Consider the following 18,686-nt stretch of genomic DNA (forward strand, 5'->3'; position numbering starts at 1 on the left):
AATTCAGATTCATATCTCGGTCATGTCAATTATAGTACAAGTACCTGACTCATTTCCTGTCGCTGCCAGCCTCACATTGGCTAATTGAATTGTATTTCCCTAGTGTAACCAAACGCTCATTTGACATTTGTTTACTACGGCCCTTTGTAGAAAGTCACTGCGATTCTACAGCACTGCTATGCTCATTCCTTATGTCTGGTATAAAACGGATTGCAAGTGGCCCACAGGAAAAAAAAAAAGCTGGTGCTTTGTTGCCTAAAAAGTTTGAGGCTTCATTAAGATGGGCAGTTAGGCGGCTGTGCTCATATGTGGCTAAACATTGTATCTGGATGGAACAGCACTGTCATGTGCTATGGCCACATACAGACTGGATGATTAGCTGTGCCCTTTTAGCATGCGGCCAGAACCACCAGGCCTGGATGCAGACAGTTTGCGTCCAAGGCTGGTGGTTCTGGCAGAGCCTGTCAGAGGTCCTACCAGCAGGCACATGCGAGCAATGGCAGTGCTGGTCATTGATTTGCACAGGCCTAGGCTACGGCTGTTTGCACACAAACGGGCAGAATTTTAATGGCCCGAGCAAGGCTGCAGACCCACCACAGAGATCTAAACCAACAGTGTCCAAGAGATACAAGATACTGTGAAGACCAACTCTCCAGCTTCTATCAAAAACCAAAATTAAAACTTTTGAATGGTCAGTCCATTTGAGTTTGGTCATACTGTTCATCATACCCAAGACTCTAGTAGTTAGAAATCGTCTTCTAAAGTCTTAACTCTATATAACTGCTGCAGCCATTTTTTGCAGTCATATTATAGTGTCAAGCTACCAAGGTGGGTTTGCCAGACCATTGTTCTTCAGAAATGTGACAATACAAAAGGTGTTGCATTTTAACACTATGGACAACCATTTACACCCATAGTTATGTCCACAGCTTCTTGCCAGGGTGCAACTCTTGGCCGGTACAAGCACAATTCTCATTTCTGCTTCCTGGCATTTCCTATCCCTGTCCCAAATTCACTTGATATGTCCTTGCAGATGTCAGTGGCGCCATCTGCTTCATCTTCTGTAATGGTGATCAAAGTGTGCTCTACTAATAAGTGACATGTCTTCCAGGTCCTGATCATAGTCATGTGCCCCCCTTAGGCACAACATACCTCTCAACTTTCTTGGCTTGGAGAAAAGACCCTTTTAGTATCATCATTTTAATGGACACTACAGTCTTGCTTTCATCAATTCAGATGAAGCAGAAATAAATGCATCCACAGACAAAAACCAAAAACTAGTGTCCAAAAATAAAGGACAGCACTAAAAAAAAAAAACGTAAAAAGCTTTCTACAAGTAAAATCACTACCTGCCCTTTATAATAATGTTTTCTGCCGTACGATAATGTGTGCTCTAAAAAATAATGTAGTGAGCAATACAGAAATGTTCGATTCTAAAAGTAAACCCAATATACACCTGAGCAACATAAATGTATTTATTTTAATAGGCCACATTACTGACCAATAGGGAAGGTGGGACAATACAGGCTAATTCTATAGGTTACAAGAGGCGTGGATATTTGCATATAATGTCAGCTCCCTGTATCTCTCGATTCACTGGTTTCTTTGACCTGCAGTTTTTACTGAACGTAGCCTCTGCTTTCGGATTTTTCCATCTTATTTTCAAGTTAATAACAGGTTTAGCCTATTCAGATGCTGTAGCACAGGCAACAGCCCCTACTGATTGAGCTACAGGAGCATTTAGGGCAGCTTGAAGTACACTTATGGCATTCTAAAGTGGCTTGCCAGTAAATATCACATGCAATTTTAGCATGCCTTAAGGTGACCATGATGCCAGAGCCATAGCTTTAAAGGAGAACTATGGGGTTAGGGCATTTCCCCATAGTTCTCCTTAGGGTAACGGGAGGACACAAACAAGAATCCTCCCCGCAACCTAAGCTCAGTATACCGCGAGCTACAGCTCGCGGTATACTGAGACGCCGCAGCGGATCCCGACAATTATGTCTGGATCCACCCAGCTGCGTGAGTGACAGCTGGCTCTGCCTATCTAGAGGCAGAGCCAGCTGTACCCGCCCCTCCCCCATCCGTTCCGACAGTCAGCGCTGGAGGATCGGAGTGGGGAGGGAGGAATCCAGTGCCTCCCCTGTCACGGCAGAGAGCCGTGACAGGATCGAGAGGTGAGCGAACGCCAGTATGTGTTCGCTCACTTCCCGATCTACTGAGCCGACCTGTGACAGTCTCATTGTCACAGGTCGGCTAGAACTATGAGGATGAGTGAAAAGCACTCACCTCATAGTTCTCCTTTAAGCATGGTACCAGGTATCCAACACACCTGGAAGTGCAGATACCAGCGGCATCCATAGCTCTTCAAGAAAGTGAAGATATGACCTTCCACCCATCAGAAAGGTACATTTTAAATTAGAAATTATTTTTATGAACCCTTGCAGTGGGACTATCCCTACACTGCTAGGCAGTAGCGTAATAATCACCATAGCGACCCAGTCGGCCGATATGGGGCCCGGGGCACAGGGGGCCCGGCCAGGACATTACTGATGCCCTGCGGGCCACCATGGCGTCTCACGCTGCTGGCTGTCACTGGTAGCTGTGAAGAGGAATGTGCCGCTGTTCAGATCAATGACAGTGATCTGTGCAGCGCCGAGTTCCTCTTCACAGCCGCTGCTGAGTCAGTGAGATCCAGCAGCGGCGGTGGAGCAGGCTGGAGGAGGCGGGACCCGGCGACGGGGGAGGGGGTGGGCTCATCACCGATGGTGGAGTAAGATGAGCCGGACAGGTAAGGAGTGTGACCAGCCCACCTGAGGGTGACCCTGCAGAGCCCACCTTAGAGAGTCTATGGTGGGCTCTGCAGCGTCACCCTCAAGTGGGTTGTGTGGGATCTCAATTGGGCTCTGCAAGGGGTGTAATTAGAGATGAAAGGGTCCCCATACAAAATGTTGCTGCAAAGGTTACGTGCTCATTTGTGTCTAGGTGCTAAAATAACAATTATACTCACCCGAAGCTCCGAGCCGGCCAGCTGTCACAGCACTCCCTCAAGGCCGTCTTCCCCCTCCCTGCAGCACATTGGAATCTTCTTCAGCATCCTCATGTCTATACACGGTGTATAGACATGATCATTTACTGGACCTTAGACTGCTGCAGAGGAGCGGGAGAGACGTTGAAAGGATTGGTCTATAAAGAAGCCGGCTCAGAACTTCAGGTTAAGTCCAACTTTTTTTTTTAACCTAGACACAAACGAGCACTTAATCCTTGCAGTGTGGGGGTAGCCCAACTGTAAGGGTTATTAACATTTCCTGAAATTGTTCTTTAAATTTTTTTTTTTTTTAGGGTGCTGGTGATATAACCCTTTGTGGCCCTTTATGGAGATCTTGACATTGGGAGCCAGATCACTGGAAATGGCTGTCATGGTTCTCACATGATCAGGAGCCTGTTCCAGGGGCTTCTATTCATAAACAGTGTCCGGGAGCTGTCAGTGACAGCTGGATCTCTGTGCTGTGAGCTCGCTAACCAGCACAGAACAGTGAGCTGGCTGACATATATGCATCAGCTCACCCAACGCGGTGACACATGTTTAGTGGTCAGGAAGGTGTTCATTTATCATCTTTAGAAATGGGGGTCACTTTATCTGTTAGTTGGCACATCTTAAAGTATCTGTGGTCAAAAACTAAAAATAAATCTGTATTTCTGTTATACTGAAATACAGATTTTATTTCAGAAATTCCTACTCCTAATAACCATATCAATCTAGAAGTTTGTAAACGTACTTTTTTGAAGATTCCCATAGGAGGTACTACTCAATGCACGGACACAATTTCACTCAGCCCTGTGAATTTACACTGTATCACAGCTCTCACGGAGCCCGCCTTCTGAACTATAACTCAACGTCTGAACAATGTAACAATATCATTGCTTGCTGGAAGCAATGCATGATGGGATATGCAGTCCTGAGAAAGCAATATTGCATCAAATCAAGCAGCAGGGAAAGAAACACAAAGCACACTGGGAATGCAGGAAGTTGCTGGAAGTCATGGGCAGATGGAAGGCAGCACTCACTACATAAAATACTTTTTCAAGTAAGCTATGACTGCATTATCAAAAACAACTCTAGTATGTATCCCTATTACAATGCTGATGTTATAACAGGAGAGGATATGCTGGAACTTTACAATTCCTTTAAGTGCAATTTCAGCTTGATGATCAGGGCCAGTATGTATCTCTGGAAGTCTGGAAATCGCAAAGCTGTAAGCTTATCAGTGAGTAGAACAAGCAACCCTTACCAATGTACTACCAGATGAGTCGTGTACAGACCTCAAAAAGACACACACCTCCCACATATACATCCAGATCTATATTATGTGATCAGGAAATGCTCTGCTCTCCTAGATTATCTTAGCAGGGATCAATCCGTCACATTTTCATGACATCATCACCCTGGCACACAAATGCATATCAGCCTGCTCCGGCTCCCAGCAGGATGCACGCTCTTCTAATAAAACCTCGTAGCGGAGCTCCAGAGTCCATCTGGAAGCAAATAAAAAGGAGCATTATCTGCCACAGCAGTGCGATCTTATTGTTATTACACTGAAAGATCGAGATTGTGTGTTTTCAGTATATTCCTCCCGATCAGTGGGATATGCATCACGATGGCAAGAAAAGCGAGCATTGCCAATTAATTAAATTGTTATTAAAGTGTATGTAAAAGCAAAAACATTTTTTTTTAACGTTTGGATATAGTTTGGGGTCTTTGTCAGAGCTGGGTTGGTTTAACCTGTCTGCCCTGGTGACCATCTCCGTGGATGGAAAATTGTGATGGAGCTGCCACAGCAACAGGAAGCGAGGGGAAGTCTTCCAATGGCAACACCTTCTCCAGTGACATCTGTCTAAAGCTGGTTATACGCACTTATATTTTCTTCATTCAACTTGTGGTGTAATATCAAAGAAAATATAACAGATTCCTCCAGCCGCGCTTACAAGCGTGGATGGAGGAATCCCCCACTGTTTGCATTGCATTCTGACAGCAGCCACCAGCCACTGTCAGAAGACCCAAACAGAGCTAGCAGCTAGCTTCGTTCACCCGAGAATTTTACAACCGCCTCCTTCGATCAGCTGAATGCCGGGCTGAAGAAAGCAGACAGTGGCACTCACTGTTCAAATTTTCGTTTGGCTCATCAAGAACTGGACAAACGTCATACCTGCTTAAAGCTGGCCATACACGAAGATTTCTTCTGGTTCAGCCCCACAAACTGAATAGGAAAAAATCGCTTGATACCCACAGTTATTTTGAAGAGTGTAGATGGAGAAATCTCCTCTGGCGGCTATTGCTTTCTGCCAGAATACCTAAACAGCAGCTGATTGGCTAAAGTCATTTGGCTAGTCATTCGGTTGACAATTTTTCACCCAGCTCTTTTGATGAAAGTACACTGGAAAAAAAATTACTTTTATTGGAGCTAGGTGGTATAGGTGGGGCTACGCACAGGTCAGATTTTACATGATTTAGCGGAAAACGAGGGCCTAGACGAGAAAAATCACTCAATCACCCCATACACACGATCCTCTGCCGTGTAGTATATTTTGACAGCTGGAATACTAGAACAGAGACTGCACCTGATTGGTTTCAATCACTGTTCAACAGGCAATTTTCCGCCAAGCTCTTTTGATAAAAAGTCAATTGGAAAATTGAATTTTGTCGAGCTGGTTGGTCCTGGTAGGGCCACCCACAGAAGGAGGAAATCAGATCAGTGTGTGGCCAGCTTAACTCATTCACTAATACTTCCTGTTCTGTCAATTCATTACCAAGTAAAGGGAAATTCCTCTTTCACAAGCAGCAACCATAAACCTGATTAGTGTCATCATTGGTACTTACTGTATCCAAAACTAAATATTAAGCTTTGCATATACTTTAAACCTGAGATATACAGTATATGCTAGTTGGTTGGCTACCTCTGGGTACAATACCATACCCAAAAGGTATATGAGAGCGAAGGTGTTGAGAGGACCACAATCCATCATCAGAACAGTGCTGGTTAAATGCTGAGAAGGGGGTACAGAGACCCATGGGAGCAATATGCTGTTGCTCTTAGTCCTCCTATTCCATGCTTGTTCTCAAGTCATTGTAGGTCTGTCTAAGCTCACAGTGTGATTACACCAGGATCATCAGGAACACGCCTCCAGGGGCAACATCCAGCAGTCATTTTTCAGGTTTAAAGACATGATGTGCAGGGCTAGATTTCCATCACTAAGGATTGTGACCACACAAACTTTGAAGCCACAAGTAACAAATACTCTCCTTGGTCATTTCTTTTACACAGAACAGGGTCATTGTTTTAACAGTCCCAACTTGGTTTAGATTATTATGGCAAGGCTGTATTTATGCTGGTCCCCAACCAGTAACCAACTGGTCCCCCTCTCAACCCAGTGGGAGGCTGTGACCAAATCAGATCCTCTGCAGTACACACAAACACTTGTGCAGCTTAGATAATAAAAGAATCCCCGATGCAAACTGCTCTTTTAGTTCTCTGCAAAGCACCAGCCATGCCTTCCATCACTACTGCCGCTGGTCCAGTATATATAAGCAGTCTGGAAGTAAATTTTCCTCTATGCCTGAGACTTAGTTGTCTCTGCTTCATAATCATTTAGGAGAGAAAAAGAATATATAGCCGACTTATCCGTAACTGATTTTATCTGCTGGGTACACATTAAATTAAAAGAAAGAACTACAAAGCTATACAAGAAATGCCACCATAAAATTATGACGGAAGTAAAGATCACACTGGATTGGTTTGTAGACTTTATAGACTTCACAACAATGACAATACCAAAAACTTGTGCTTGTTTCATGTTTCTGCGTGTCCTCATTGGCCCCAATGAAAAATTACCCGCACATCAACCACAAAAGACAGGACTGCATTATGGATTTCTCCAGGTCTCCTAAAAATACACCCATTACCTTATGCTGTACCTCCAAAAAGGAGGCCAACTTTTGAAGTGCCATTAACATGTCTAGCGTATAGATTTCCCCCTGTCACACTATACACAGACTCAAATGAAAGGCCCTGAAGCCAAATGGTCTTTTCAGAAACACTTTAGCATGAAGTAAGACGTGAAACATAAATCTGGGCCGGGAGGAGGAAAATCTATATAAATTGATGTATGCATGACTATACATAGCAAGAACAGGGCTACGCTTACAGTCACTGGAAGCAGAGAGCTCAGCGATCCTCTGCTGCGGCTTCTGAGAGTGAGCAAACATTCTGGCTGGGGGAGCCACAGTCACGCTGCACTAAATCAAGCCAGGGGCCCAGGCAAACAGACATACTGGTGGGTTAGTGATGCTGGAGCACACTAATGCTTTCAAGGCTTTGTTGGAGATGCTCAGAACAGTCATTCATGGAACTGATCTGCTTTATGCCAAGAAGGAATGTCTCCATTATAAAATTACCAATATTAAATACTACATCCATGAAAAATATAACAGCTGATAATACAATTAAATCTTCAAAAACACACACACACACACACACACACACACACACACTTATGGTACCCCTGGAACAACAGAACCTGTTCTACCCTCTGTGCTGCAACTATTGCAGAGCCTCCTATGCACACTGTACTACATCCAATGCAAAGCATGCTATACACCCTGTGCTACAACCAGTGCAAAGCCTACTATACACCTTGCACTACAACTAATGCAGACTTCATTATAAACCAAGCACAACCTACTAAACACCTTGCACTACAACAAATACAGAGCCTACTAGACACCCTGAAATATACACCCTGCACTACAACCAATAAGGCACCAAATACACCCTGCACAATACAAACCTAAAGTGAAGAATTAATGCTTGTACATATTATGTGCAATCTAACAATTAACTTTTGCATAGCCATGCACAATGATTGGCAATAAAAAGTAAAGTTATGATCATACAGTAAACATTAACTTTATACTTTAAGTTGGATTGATTAAAAGCATGATGCTCTAGGCTGGTAGTGGAGCCCATTACAGCTCCAATATGATTGACTACCTTATTTCTGTGATTAAAACATTTATTGGTTTTTACCTGGGTCATTTATGATTGAATAGGCATAACAGCAATTTCTATGAAATGAATACATCAACGTCATGTGTATCTTCAATAACTCGGCCATATGAACTTCCCAGCAGTGTTGTAAACGCACAGACTTGTAATCTTGTATATAGTAACAAAATGGCACTTTTCATATGAAAGCACAGTTTAATGGTGCACTTGGTGGGTTCTACTGGTGGCCAGTGCCTTCTTGTTTCTATGTTTCTGCCTTAGAACCGGGCGCTGCAATCAATGGGAATGGGGTGGAAAGTGTTGTTGTGACTGTTATTTTTTGTTATTGAACAAAGATTCTTTTTTTTTTTTTTTACATAAAAAAGTATATAAAAATATTTTTCTAGTGACTTGGAACCTGTTAAATCTGTGCAGCCACAGACACCTGTAACTCCTTGCCACATAAACACCTCATTCATGCTGTATGGGCCACTGCACCCATGTAAATGAGGCCTATACACAGATTTTACTGCTATTGATTAACTCCCTCATCCCCATTGACTTGTCCTCATCCAACCGTCTTATCTTCATCTCAGTAAAAATTTTGCATGGCCTTCAACAGAAGCAAAATTTAGGGCTAGGCAAAAATCTAATTGACCATGACTCTATTATGTGCTTTAATGACTTAATAAAATGGTTCACTCCGCCTTGTGTGATCGGGCTCATTAATAAGACTTTTCAACGGCATGGAGGAAATTAAAGAAAGAAAAAACACCCGGGCTGAGAGCCATTTATGCATCTTGTTAAAATTGGTTTTAAAGTAAAACATTAAATGAAGTGAAATGATCGATCTGATTTCCATTTCAGCCGGGATACAATTGATTTCTACAGAGTTAAAGACAGGGCCTGCGCCAAGATTTTTATTTCATTAAGAAAATTCTATTATGCCGCATCTGAGATCATGTAATAGAGCCTTGAATGCCAGAGAATTTTTTTTTGTGGCCGATGCCCCACAGTGATTATTTAACCATTAGCAGATGTTTAAAGCCAAGTTGCACGGTTGTAGGAATGGGGGGTTTTTTTCTCTTCTTACTGAACAATTGTCATGTTTGGTCTCTTCCAGTTTTCAAAGCACAGTTATATGCCTTATTAAACTGTACTTACAAGAAAAACAGCACAGGATACCAGTAAAGGCAGTTTTATTATGTAAAATGTCAGCTGCACGTTATGGGTAATTGCATTCATCTACTGAACAGAAACTCCTCTTATAAAATTATTAACAGCTTGTCATATAGGGGAGTTCTGTAATGTCAGGTGCTGCAACCAAAAAGAAGAGTAGGGTAGCTTGTTAAAGGCTTAAAGTTGAACTCTGGGCTAGAGAAAGACTAACCCAGGGCTGGAAAAATCCAAAGAACCGTATAAATTACGGTTGGCGCCTACATTTTTAGGGTTTTTGTTTGGTTGTTGTCAATGGACCTGGCTCCTAAAAAGAAAATAAAAAAATCTTGCTGGCTCCTGAATTCCATATTAATTTGTCCACCTCTCAACTAACCCTTGAAGTGGGTAACCCTCTACACTACCAGGGTTAAACTCATTTTGTCTAGGGGATAGGAATAGAGTGAAATACTAACTCTATTCCTCGCTCCCCGCAGGTAACCTCCTCTTTGCAAAACCAGTGCCCTGGAGCCACTCCTCTTATCCGCTTGACTAGTCACGGCTCTCCAACGTCATTACGTACAATACAGGACTAGTGGTCCTGTATTGATCATGAGGATAGTGAGTGCCACCTACATCTTATGAGTGTTGAAAAGCAAATGAGAGTGCCAACTTCTAGGAAAGCAAGGAATAAGGCAAGTAATTCACCTTATTCATCATCCTCTAGACAAAATGAGCATTTAACCTTTGCAACGTGAAGGGGACCCAATGCAAGGGTTACTTTTTCTACAACTAATGTACAAAAACAGGGATTGCCATCAGTGCCAGGCTTTGGGCAATACAGTCTAAGTATACTACGAAGGAAAAGGTCTTTGGGCAACCCAGTCTAAGCATACAATGAAGAAAAAAGGTCTTTGGGCAATCTGAGCATACTATGAAGAAAAAAAGCAACAGCCACATATGAATAAGATAGATAGATAGATAGATAGATAGATAGATAGATAGATAGATAATCTCAGCATTTTGAATACATGTTCTCCTTGACCTTGCTCTCCTACCTCCCCAGGCCCCCTAACTGGTTAGTAAAACTGCTCACAATTTTGAATGCACCAATAGGAAGGAAAGAAGGGTCGAGCTCAACTTTTACAATACATCAAGATTTGAATATGACTTCTGCTTCCCATCTTCACATTCTACTGATAATTTTGCGATAACCTCTGCTTACGTATTTCATGTGTTGCAACTGGAAATGTGCTTGTTTACTTTAAACATGCTCCATGCACAGCTTCCAACGTTCCTCATTTTAAGGTACTGTCCTTCTTTTGGAACCAAATCCCTCTGTGCCTCTTTCCTCCTCAATTGTCCCTCCTTTTGGTCTGCTGTATAGACATCTATACAAAATAAACTATAGAACTACCAAAAGTGTTGTACCATAGAACCTTCCATCCCACCTATACATTATTGCAATTTTTTTTTTTTTAAAGCCAGTACAAAGAAAATGTAGAGGTGAAAAAAAGCACTTGTGGGTTTAAGCCATTTTGTGTATCAACTAGGTATGCACCGATATATCGGCCGCCGAAACATATCGGCCGAAAATGGCACTTTTGGCTAAATGCCGAAAGTGCCATTTTTGTGCCGATACATCGGCGCATCCCTGCTTTCTCCCCTCCCCGCTGGGACACAGGAGAGAAAATGTGACAGCCGGCCGAGAGCTGCAGGAGGAGAGCGCGGTGAGCGGCCGGCGTCTCTCCTCCCACACCTCCTATCGCAGTACGGCAGAGCGGTGTGTGGGCGGAGACAGCCCGCGCTGTCACAGGAGGCTGAGCTCTCCTCCCTGCACCGCTCGCTCAGCCTTCTGTGACAACGTGTCAGGAAGGAGAGTGAGTGCAAACTCAGCGATCAGTGATCGCTGAGTGTTTGTAGATAATTAATGACATGGTATGTTTACCAGTGGCGGACCTAAGGCACAAAGGGCCCTGGTGCAAACATTTTTTGCCCCCCCCCCAAAAAAAACCCCACAAACACAGCGCTCTCCTCCCGCAACGCTCGGCCGGCTGTCACCCTTTCTCTCCACCCCGCTGGGCCACAGAGCAGCGCCCAGCGGGGAGGAAAGAAAGCAGGGATACGCCGCTGTATCGGCAGAAAAATGGCAACAATGCAGAAACCCCCTTCTCCAATAACTTCTCCTCAGCCCCACCAATCACATCTCCGCAGCCCCCCCTTCTCCAATCACATTGACGCAGCCCCACTAATCACATGTCCTCAGCCCTCACCTTCCTGCTACATTTCCTTAGCCTCATTGATCACATCTCCTCAGCCCCACCCTTTTGATCACCCCTCCCTTCTCCAGTCACATCTCAGCCTCCCCCCCACCCCTTCACATCTCTTACCTCCGATCACAGCACTGTGACAACTTGCACAAGGACAGGCAGATACAGAAGGTCTCAGTCTGTTATTGCCAGGCAGATATCTGACCATCTATGGCCACCTTTGTTGTTTACAGCTCGTCTGTAATGGACCTAAAGTAAACCTGCTACTAAGACATGTATTTCAAACCAAGCAGATCAATAAAAAAAATAAAAAAAAAAATACATAAGATGAAATAAACATCAGAAAAAAAAACATCAAAATGGATCATTAGATTGAGATATACAGCCACCTAAATTTGAATGCAAGTCTTGACTTTTCTTTCAAAGGTCAAGGCTGGTCCCACCTCCTTCGGCCTTTGAGGCTCTTTACTTTACAGTAAGTCCCTCTTGAGCCTCTCTACTGTACAGTGAGTCACTCATCACATTAGAGGACTAAATGGGATGGCACGAAAGTTCAGAGGAGGCAAATCCAAGCTCAGTTTTTAGGGCCCTTTACACTGTTCCATGCATCGTACAAATGTTTTGGGGGCACCGGATTCATTTCTAATAAGCTCCCAATGCACATCAACATGGCAAATAACTGACCTAACTTATTAACATACTACAAGGCAAATATGTGAATATACATCTGTTGTGGTGCACAGTACTGGAAAAAAAATAAGTTGGGTATAGATTTTGGTTTTTGGTGTCATGTGTAGGATCCACACAAAAAATAAAAATTGAAGGTTACATGCAGTGCAACATGTCCACCAGAGAAATAAATTAATATACTGTACATGGACAGTGGCAGAAGTGGGCAGAAAATCGCAAGACCTACAATTTCAGTTTCCAAGTATTTGGATATAATAATAATAATAATAATAAATTATTATACAAGATTTATATAGCGCCAACAGTTTGTGCAGCGCGTTACAATATAAGGAGGACATTATAGTTACAATACAAATCAAGACAAGGTGGTAAGGAGGGCCCTGGCTTACAATCTAAAAGGGAGGGGATCATTCTAAAGGTGCAGTTTTGATTAAAAGTCACCTCTGCTGCTTCATATTTTAATCCTATGCCTTATTCAAAAAGTTCAGGTTTAAAACAGTAGTGCATTTCCTTGTACTTTACTGTGCATGCATCTTTGCTTGTTAATAATCTTTATGTTGGATTGAAACCAATATATTTCCTTCAAAATTAAACTGCCTGCTGTTGGGTCTGGCAATGAAGTCAATACTTTTGTTCCCCGGAGTTCCTTTCAAGAAAAAGTCTTTCACATAAAAAAACGGAAAGAAACCAATGGGGGGATTTGCACAAAATCAGGACAGAACTGTTGACAGTGAACATTGAGCGTTGAATGTGTCCACCGTAAATATTGAGGGGTTTTTTTTTGGTTGCTGGTCATCCAATGTTCCCCATTGAACAAAATCAGCTCATGCTCCTGTGGTTAATCCACTTGTTCAGTGTGGAAGGAGATCAATTAAAACCGGCTTAGGTGATTGTAAATGGGACAATTCACACAAGTCGAGTTAAATCTCTATTCATGTCCCCTACTCACAATACAAATGCTTAAGCTGCGCAGCAAAGCAAGGATCGCTCTTACCAGTCCCAACAGTGCTTTGAGTAGTTCCACATTTAATTAAAGACACAGTATAGGGCTTTGTTGGCACAGACTGTCCGGTCACCTTTAAGCACTGCAATCAAAAATCAGGCTCAAGGAAAGAGGGGAAAAAGGAAAAATAAAAGTTTAGAATTCTAAAAAACATCTGCTGGAACAACTTCAGAATGGAGGCCACTTTATAATCCAATGCTTCAGTCACTCAGAAATTTACAAGACCTTAAATTCTTGAACCATTTTGCTGCTCTGTTTTATGGGAGGTTTGCATTTTTAAGCAGAGCAGAGTTAACAATGTCCCAGAAAAATTACTGTTTTAAAGGGCTGGTATATAATAATCTAGGATAGCAGTAACAGTCAGACAATTAGATGGTGTCTGAGAAATATATTGAGTTGTAGATTGCACAAAAAGGGGCTCCACCAGATGTACAACTCGATACATTACATTTACAAAACAGAACGAGATTTCAAATGAACTTGTACTTCCTATAGTAAGAAAAGCAACAGTGCTGCTTAATAGAAGGCACAATAAGCATCCTGCACTTAAATTTCCCACACTCCTGCACCGCCCAGAACCATTTCCAGATTCCTATAAACATCTACACAAGTTTCAGTTTTCTACCAAAAGGCAAATCAACCTTGATGACTGGGTACTCAAGAACAGAGTTGGATTATCCACCTAGGCAGGAGCTTGTGGTTCAGTACATGTTCTGGGTGCCCAGCTCCAACATTCATGCTCCTACAGTAAACTAGGAGTATAATGCAATTGGTCAAAGCTGTGCACCTGTCTGTCTGTCACTTCCCAAGGGGAGATGAATTTGTAGGCAGTTGGTGTATGATGGGGGACCATATATCAGTACAGAAAATACAAAAAGGGTGGCTTCTCAGTACCTACTCAAATAAAGCGGGGGGGGGGGGGGGGGGAGCAAAACTGCTACCTTGCCCAACTTTGCCCTAATGAGTCTGCTCAAATAGTAAGCCCTGTAATATGTAATATGTATTTGGGTCCCTTGGGCAGACTAGGGTGCTGGGGGTAGGTGCAGGGGAAGTAAGCACAAGATGCTTTTTGAGTGGGTGGAGTTATGACATCTTTCAGGCTGTTCACCAGCAGAAAACCTCAAGTTTTATATTGGAGTCATTAATAACCCTGGGAACACTCTGCAACTGGTCATGCAACTCCAGTAAATCAATAAAATAAAATAACTGTGACTAAAGATGGCCACTTATGTCTATCCTGGGTTAACAACACCCTACCCCCCACCCCAAGACTGTTATACCCAGGTACACAGCATTGTGTACTCAACAGGTCTGATTAAAATGACAATCATACTGGTCACACATTTTTTTTCACCAATTAAATTCAAATTAGGATTAAAAGCATGAAAGTTTTTCAGCAAATTTCAAGTGATTATTTTCAAGTTCTAAAAGATGACACTGTTGTTATACAAGACATGCTACAATCTGTAGCATGTCTGGTTCAGGGGCGCGGATGGAGCCTGGACTTGTGGTGGACAGCCGGGAGACCACATGAAGCAGCATCAATGGAAGACATCTAGCATCAAAATAATTAAATGGAAATGTATGTGGCAACCGTTGCTCATTTCTAACCCATGAGGCTGAAGAGCCCTGGAAAACATGCACAGTTAAGGGGCCTTGAGGGCCAGAGCCAAGCACTGCTAGTCAATACTACAATGACTCAGTATAAATGTGTCAGTAAAACAGTTCATAATGCTTTGTCATAAGTGAACTTTCCACTTGGAATAATGACACAATGTACTGGAAATCAAATATGGGTCGAGAGTCATTAGTCCAGCCTGTGAACACAAATCAATGCACAAAACTCTGACATGAGGAGCAGTCCGGGAAATCTGAGACCTCTGGACCTAGGCAAAACTAAACCGTGATATATGTTATGTAGGTTTAAGAGCTAGATTTTTCAGCACAGGCAGAGGACATTGGAGTGTTACAAGAGATTACTCAAGACATACTTACAAGCAACCACATAATCAATAAACAGTTATGTAATCCGAAGCGTCACAATGCTTTCAAAATGTATTGTTCTTCATTATGAGCCAGAGGGTAATTATGTAAATTACCCTCTGGCTCATAACGACGCATAAAAATAGAACACAAAGCTTTTGCATCAAAAACGGTCGAAGGATGTGGTAAATAATTTGGACATGCGCAGCTCTGTGAACAGTGTCCAGTGGGTTTTTCACATTGTTTCTGCTGGTGAACAAAGTAGGATAGATGCAAAGACATGGTGGGAGGGAGACAAAATAATGTGAACCTATGGCTACATCTTGCATGGGCACACACAGGTTAACTTTAAAGAAACACTGCAGTGTTCCCCAAGTTTGACAATGTAAATATGTATTATGTTCGGGGGAAGGCCAGGCTTGGAGACCGGGGTGTATTTGTCCCTTCAGCCAGTTGGATTCGTAGCTCTGATTCTCCTCCATTCAGAACTTGATTAGAGTGGGTCAAGCTTCTGGATGTTAAAAATACCTGTTCAGACCTGCAAATCCAGCGCCCAGCTGAGGGACGTTTCCCAGCCCTGATTTAGTTTGTGGCTCTGAGATGTCATGTGATGGAATACCAGGGATCCCAACCTGAAAGAAGCACTTTCAGGGAGGTGTCCCTCTCATTTCCGGGAGGTGCTCTCCCCCCCCCCAAAAAAACGATCGCAGGGAAAGGTTTAATCTGCTTGATAGAGCAGATTAAACCTTTCCGGGAGAAAATGTTTCTCTCCCGGGCGGCCGGGAGCCGCTATCTAATAGCGGGAGACTCCGGAGCTTCCGGGAGAGTTGAGATGTCTGGAATACAGAGAGCCACGAAAGAAGGTGATGCTGGAAGACTCCCCTCTGCTGTGATCACAGGTTTGGACAAGAAAATGTATCTAAAGAATTCCCGTCACTGAATGCGGGTCCTGCTATGACTGAGGTCCAATTAGGGGAGCAGGATTACTAAATACATCTGATCACAATACAATATTACTGAACCTCTTCCCTCCACTAACCCATTCTGCGGCACCAGAAGGTATCTTCTATGAAACTCTGGGCTTACTTTTTTGCATGCATGTCAGGTTACATTTAAGGTAGGTTCACACCATTTTCCAGACCAGATTTTGTCTGGAAAATGGTGTGAACCTGTCTGCAGTTCCAGTGCATACCAGAGCAGACAAAAGGAGACATGCAGTATTTTTCTGGTCTGGAATGGACTGCGCTTGTGTGAACAGAGGCCAGAAATAGCAAACGGATACATTAGGATGCATTTTAGGTCCGGAAACAATCTGGTCTGGTCTGGAGATGATCTGTATGTGGTGTGAATGGGCCCTCAAGTCATCAGTTTGCCAGGAATAACTAAAATGCAAAATATCAAATTTGCTTGAGTTGACCTTTAAACGTAGGTTGACTCAAGCAAATTCATGGGAAGGTTACCCAAAATTATGGAAAAAGTCTTCCCATGAATACCAGGTCACATACTAAAAGAGAAAAATGAACATCCCCCATACAATGCGTTATGCAGAGATAGCTTTGCCAAACAAAAAAAAAAAGGGTGAAAATTCCCCTTGTGAATTCCAGCATCCATAAAAGGTTCTCTTACATATTCCCTCAACATTGGGAAAACACCACAGCCAAAATCAAATCCAAGTCTCCATTCTCTTGCTATGGGCAGCTGCCCAGTTTTGCTCTTCATACAGTTATTATACATTCGTCCCAAGGACTGCCATCAATTAGCTGTCCAGAGCTGAACTTCCATTTCCCTTTTAGACTACAGAACACAGCCAAAGTCTACCATGGGAGCCAGCTAAATACTTTTCCCTTTTTGCATACTTGCCGACTAGACAGGGCAGCCTAAAATAGTGTGAAATGATAGACCCAAAAAGAACAGCTGGTATTTTATGGGATTACAAATCAAAAGATAAAACTACCTTCCAATGCACCATTATTAATATTGCAGATCATTGCAAGTTGTGGTTGGAAGCCAACAAACCAGATGCATTAAACGTCAAACTAAGAGGTTACAGGGAAAATTCTAAACAGATCTAAAGAGAACCTGTGAGAATTGAAGTATGGCAAGTGATACTGCCAATTTTGGTTTTTAAAGATGCAGACTCTAGGGCAGTTATACTAACTATGCTATGTAGTAAGTGATCTGGAACAAGCAATAGGAGTAAGAGTCCACATTTGTAGGCTTTGCTGGTTACATAGTCCTTGGCCCACCAAGCAGCAATTCAAAAATTGGGATGACAGCCCCGAAGCCTGCACCGGTTAAAACCAGTATGCAATGAGCAGCCCTATAATTGAATCTCACAGGTTCCATCAAAGGGCCCATTTATACCTATGTGTTAAGGTCAACGCATGTATGCATGTAAGCCATCGTTATACATGGTGCTAGTTTGCATCTGTGTGCTTTGTGTAGGGATTTTTTTTGATGCATTAACCTGCATTATAGAGACTACTGAGGACAATGGCTGCACTTGAAAATGCACAACTGTTGATAATGCATAGAAAGGTATAATGGTTTTAGATAGTTTGATATTGTATTTTCTTGAACGTTAACACATTTTATAAACTGATGCTTTACACATTTACACATTACAGGAAGCATCCATAGTTACATAGTATTTGAGGTTGAATAAAGACACAGGTCCATCCATGTCATTCAGTATGCAAAGCATGCTGGTTTTCAACCAAGAAGGCCCAGCACTGCCTGCATGTTTGTTATAACTAATTAAGCCAGACGGTTGTGCCAGTGCTGTCTCTAGGAGAAAACAGGGGAGTCACTGCTCTGACTCATTCTACAATCTGGGTAATCGGATCTCTCCTGCTCTTCAGGTCTATTTCACAAGATCTGCCTATAGCAAGCACTTTCCTGGAGCTCAGCATCTGCTGGCTGCAAGTGGGAAAAACAATATTCAAATGCAAAATTTCATTTAAATGGTTAAAAAGGATTTTTTAATTTTTTTAGGCGCAAACAAAAAAAATAAATAAACCACACATTCATTTTAAAGAAGAACTCCGATGTAATGGAAATGAAGGATATGGTTTGCAGATGCTGTGCTGAACCACTTGCAATAGTAGATAGGCTTCTATGAAGCTTAGAGTCTGAAACCCGAAAATAAATTTACACGGAAAAAAATTGTTTCTGCCGGCCTCCTACTCCTGGCATTTTCTTTTGGGATCTTTAAATGCTCCTGATATAATGAAAGCTGAATCTTAATATACAAACAGTGTTAATCTTTCACTACAGACTGCTTTATTAAAGCAGTACAAAAGGAGCAATGGTCATATGTCGAGTGCAGCTCAACCTTCAGCATCAGACTCCATTTGTCAAATAATCACAGCGAGGATGAAGATGACTTCTTATCGGTCGCGTTGGGTAAGTTTGCACATGGCTGTGTGTCCTTTCATAAGCCAATATATGACTGTGACTTCCCGTACACCCAGATGTGAGAATCCGTTACATTGTGGTGCATTAGCAATACATTACAATTTATAAAGAAATACAATTAGTGAT

At 42.6% G+C, this 18,686-nt stretch overlaps 1 protein-coding gene across 3 annotated transcripts in view; it reads right to left on the reverse strand.

Annotated features, from left to right (window-relative positions):
• The window catches only part of RSPO2 (R-spondin 2), a 90,932-nt gene that overhangs the window by 68,008 nt on the left and 4,238 nt on the right, over positions 1-18,686 (reverse strand). The window contains exons 2-3 of one of the 3 annotated variants that reach the window (XM_018570797.1): positions 3,870-3,878; positions 2,814-2,825 (exon numbers count right to left, since the gene is read on the reverse strand). The exons of the other annotated variants lie outside the window; for them this stretch is intronic. Coding sequence (XP_018426299.1) covers positions 2,814-2,825; positions 3,870-3,878 — 21 coding nt within the window. The remainder of the gene's footprint in view (positions 1-2,813; positions 2,826-3,869; positions 3,879-18,686) is intronic. 3 annotated transcript variants of the gene reach the window in all.

The sequence above is a fragment of the Nanorana parkeri genome, unplaced genomic scaffold, assembly GCF_000935625.1.
Source record: "Nanorana parkeri isolate BGI_ZX_2015 unplaced genomic scaffold, ASM93562v1 scaffold39, whole genome shotgun sequence".
In the NCBI taxonomy this organism is placed as follows: Eukaryota; Metazoa; Chordata; class Amphibia; order Anura; family Dicroglossidae; genus Nanorana; species Nanorana parkeri.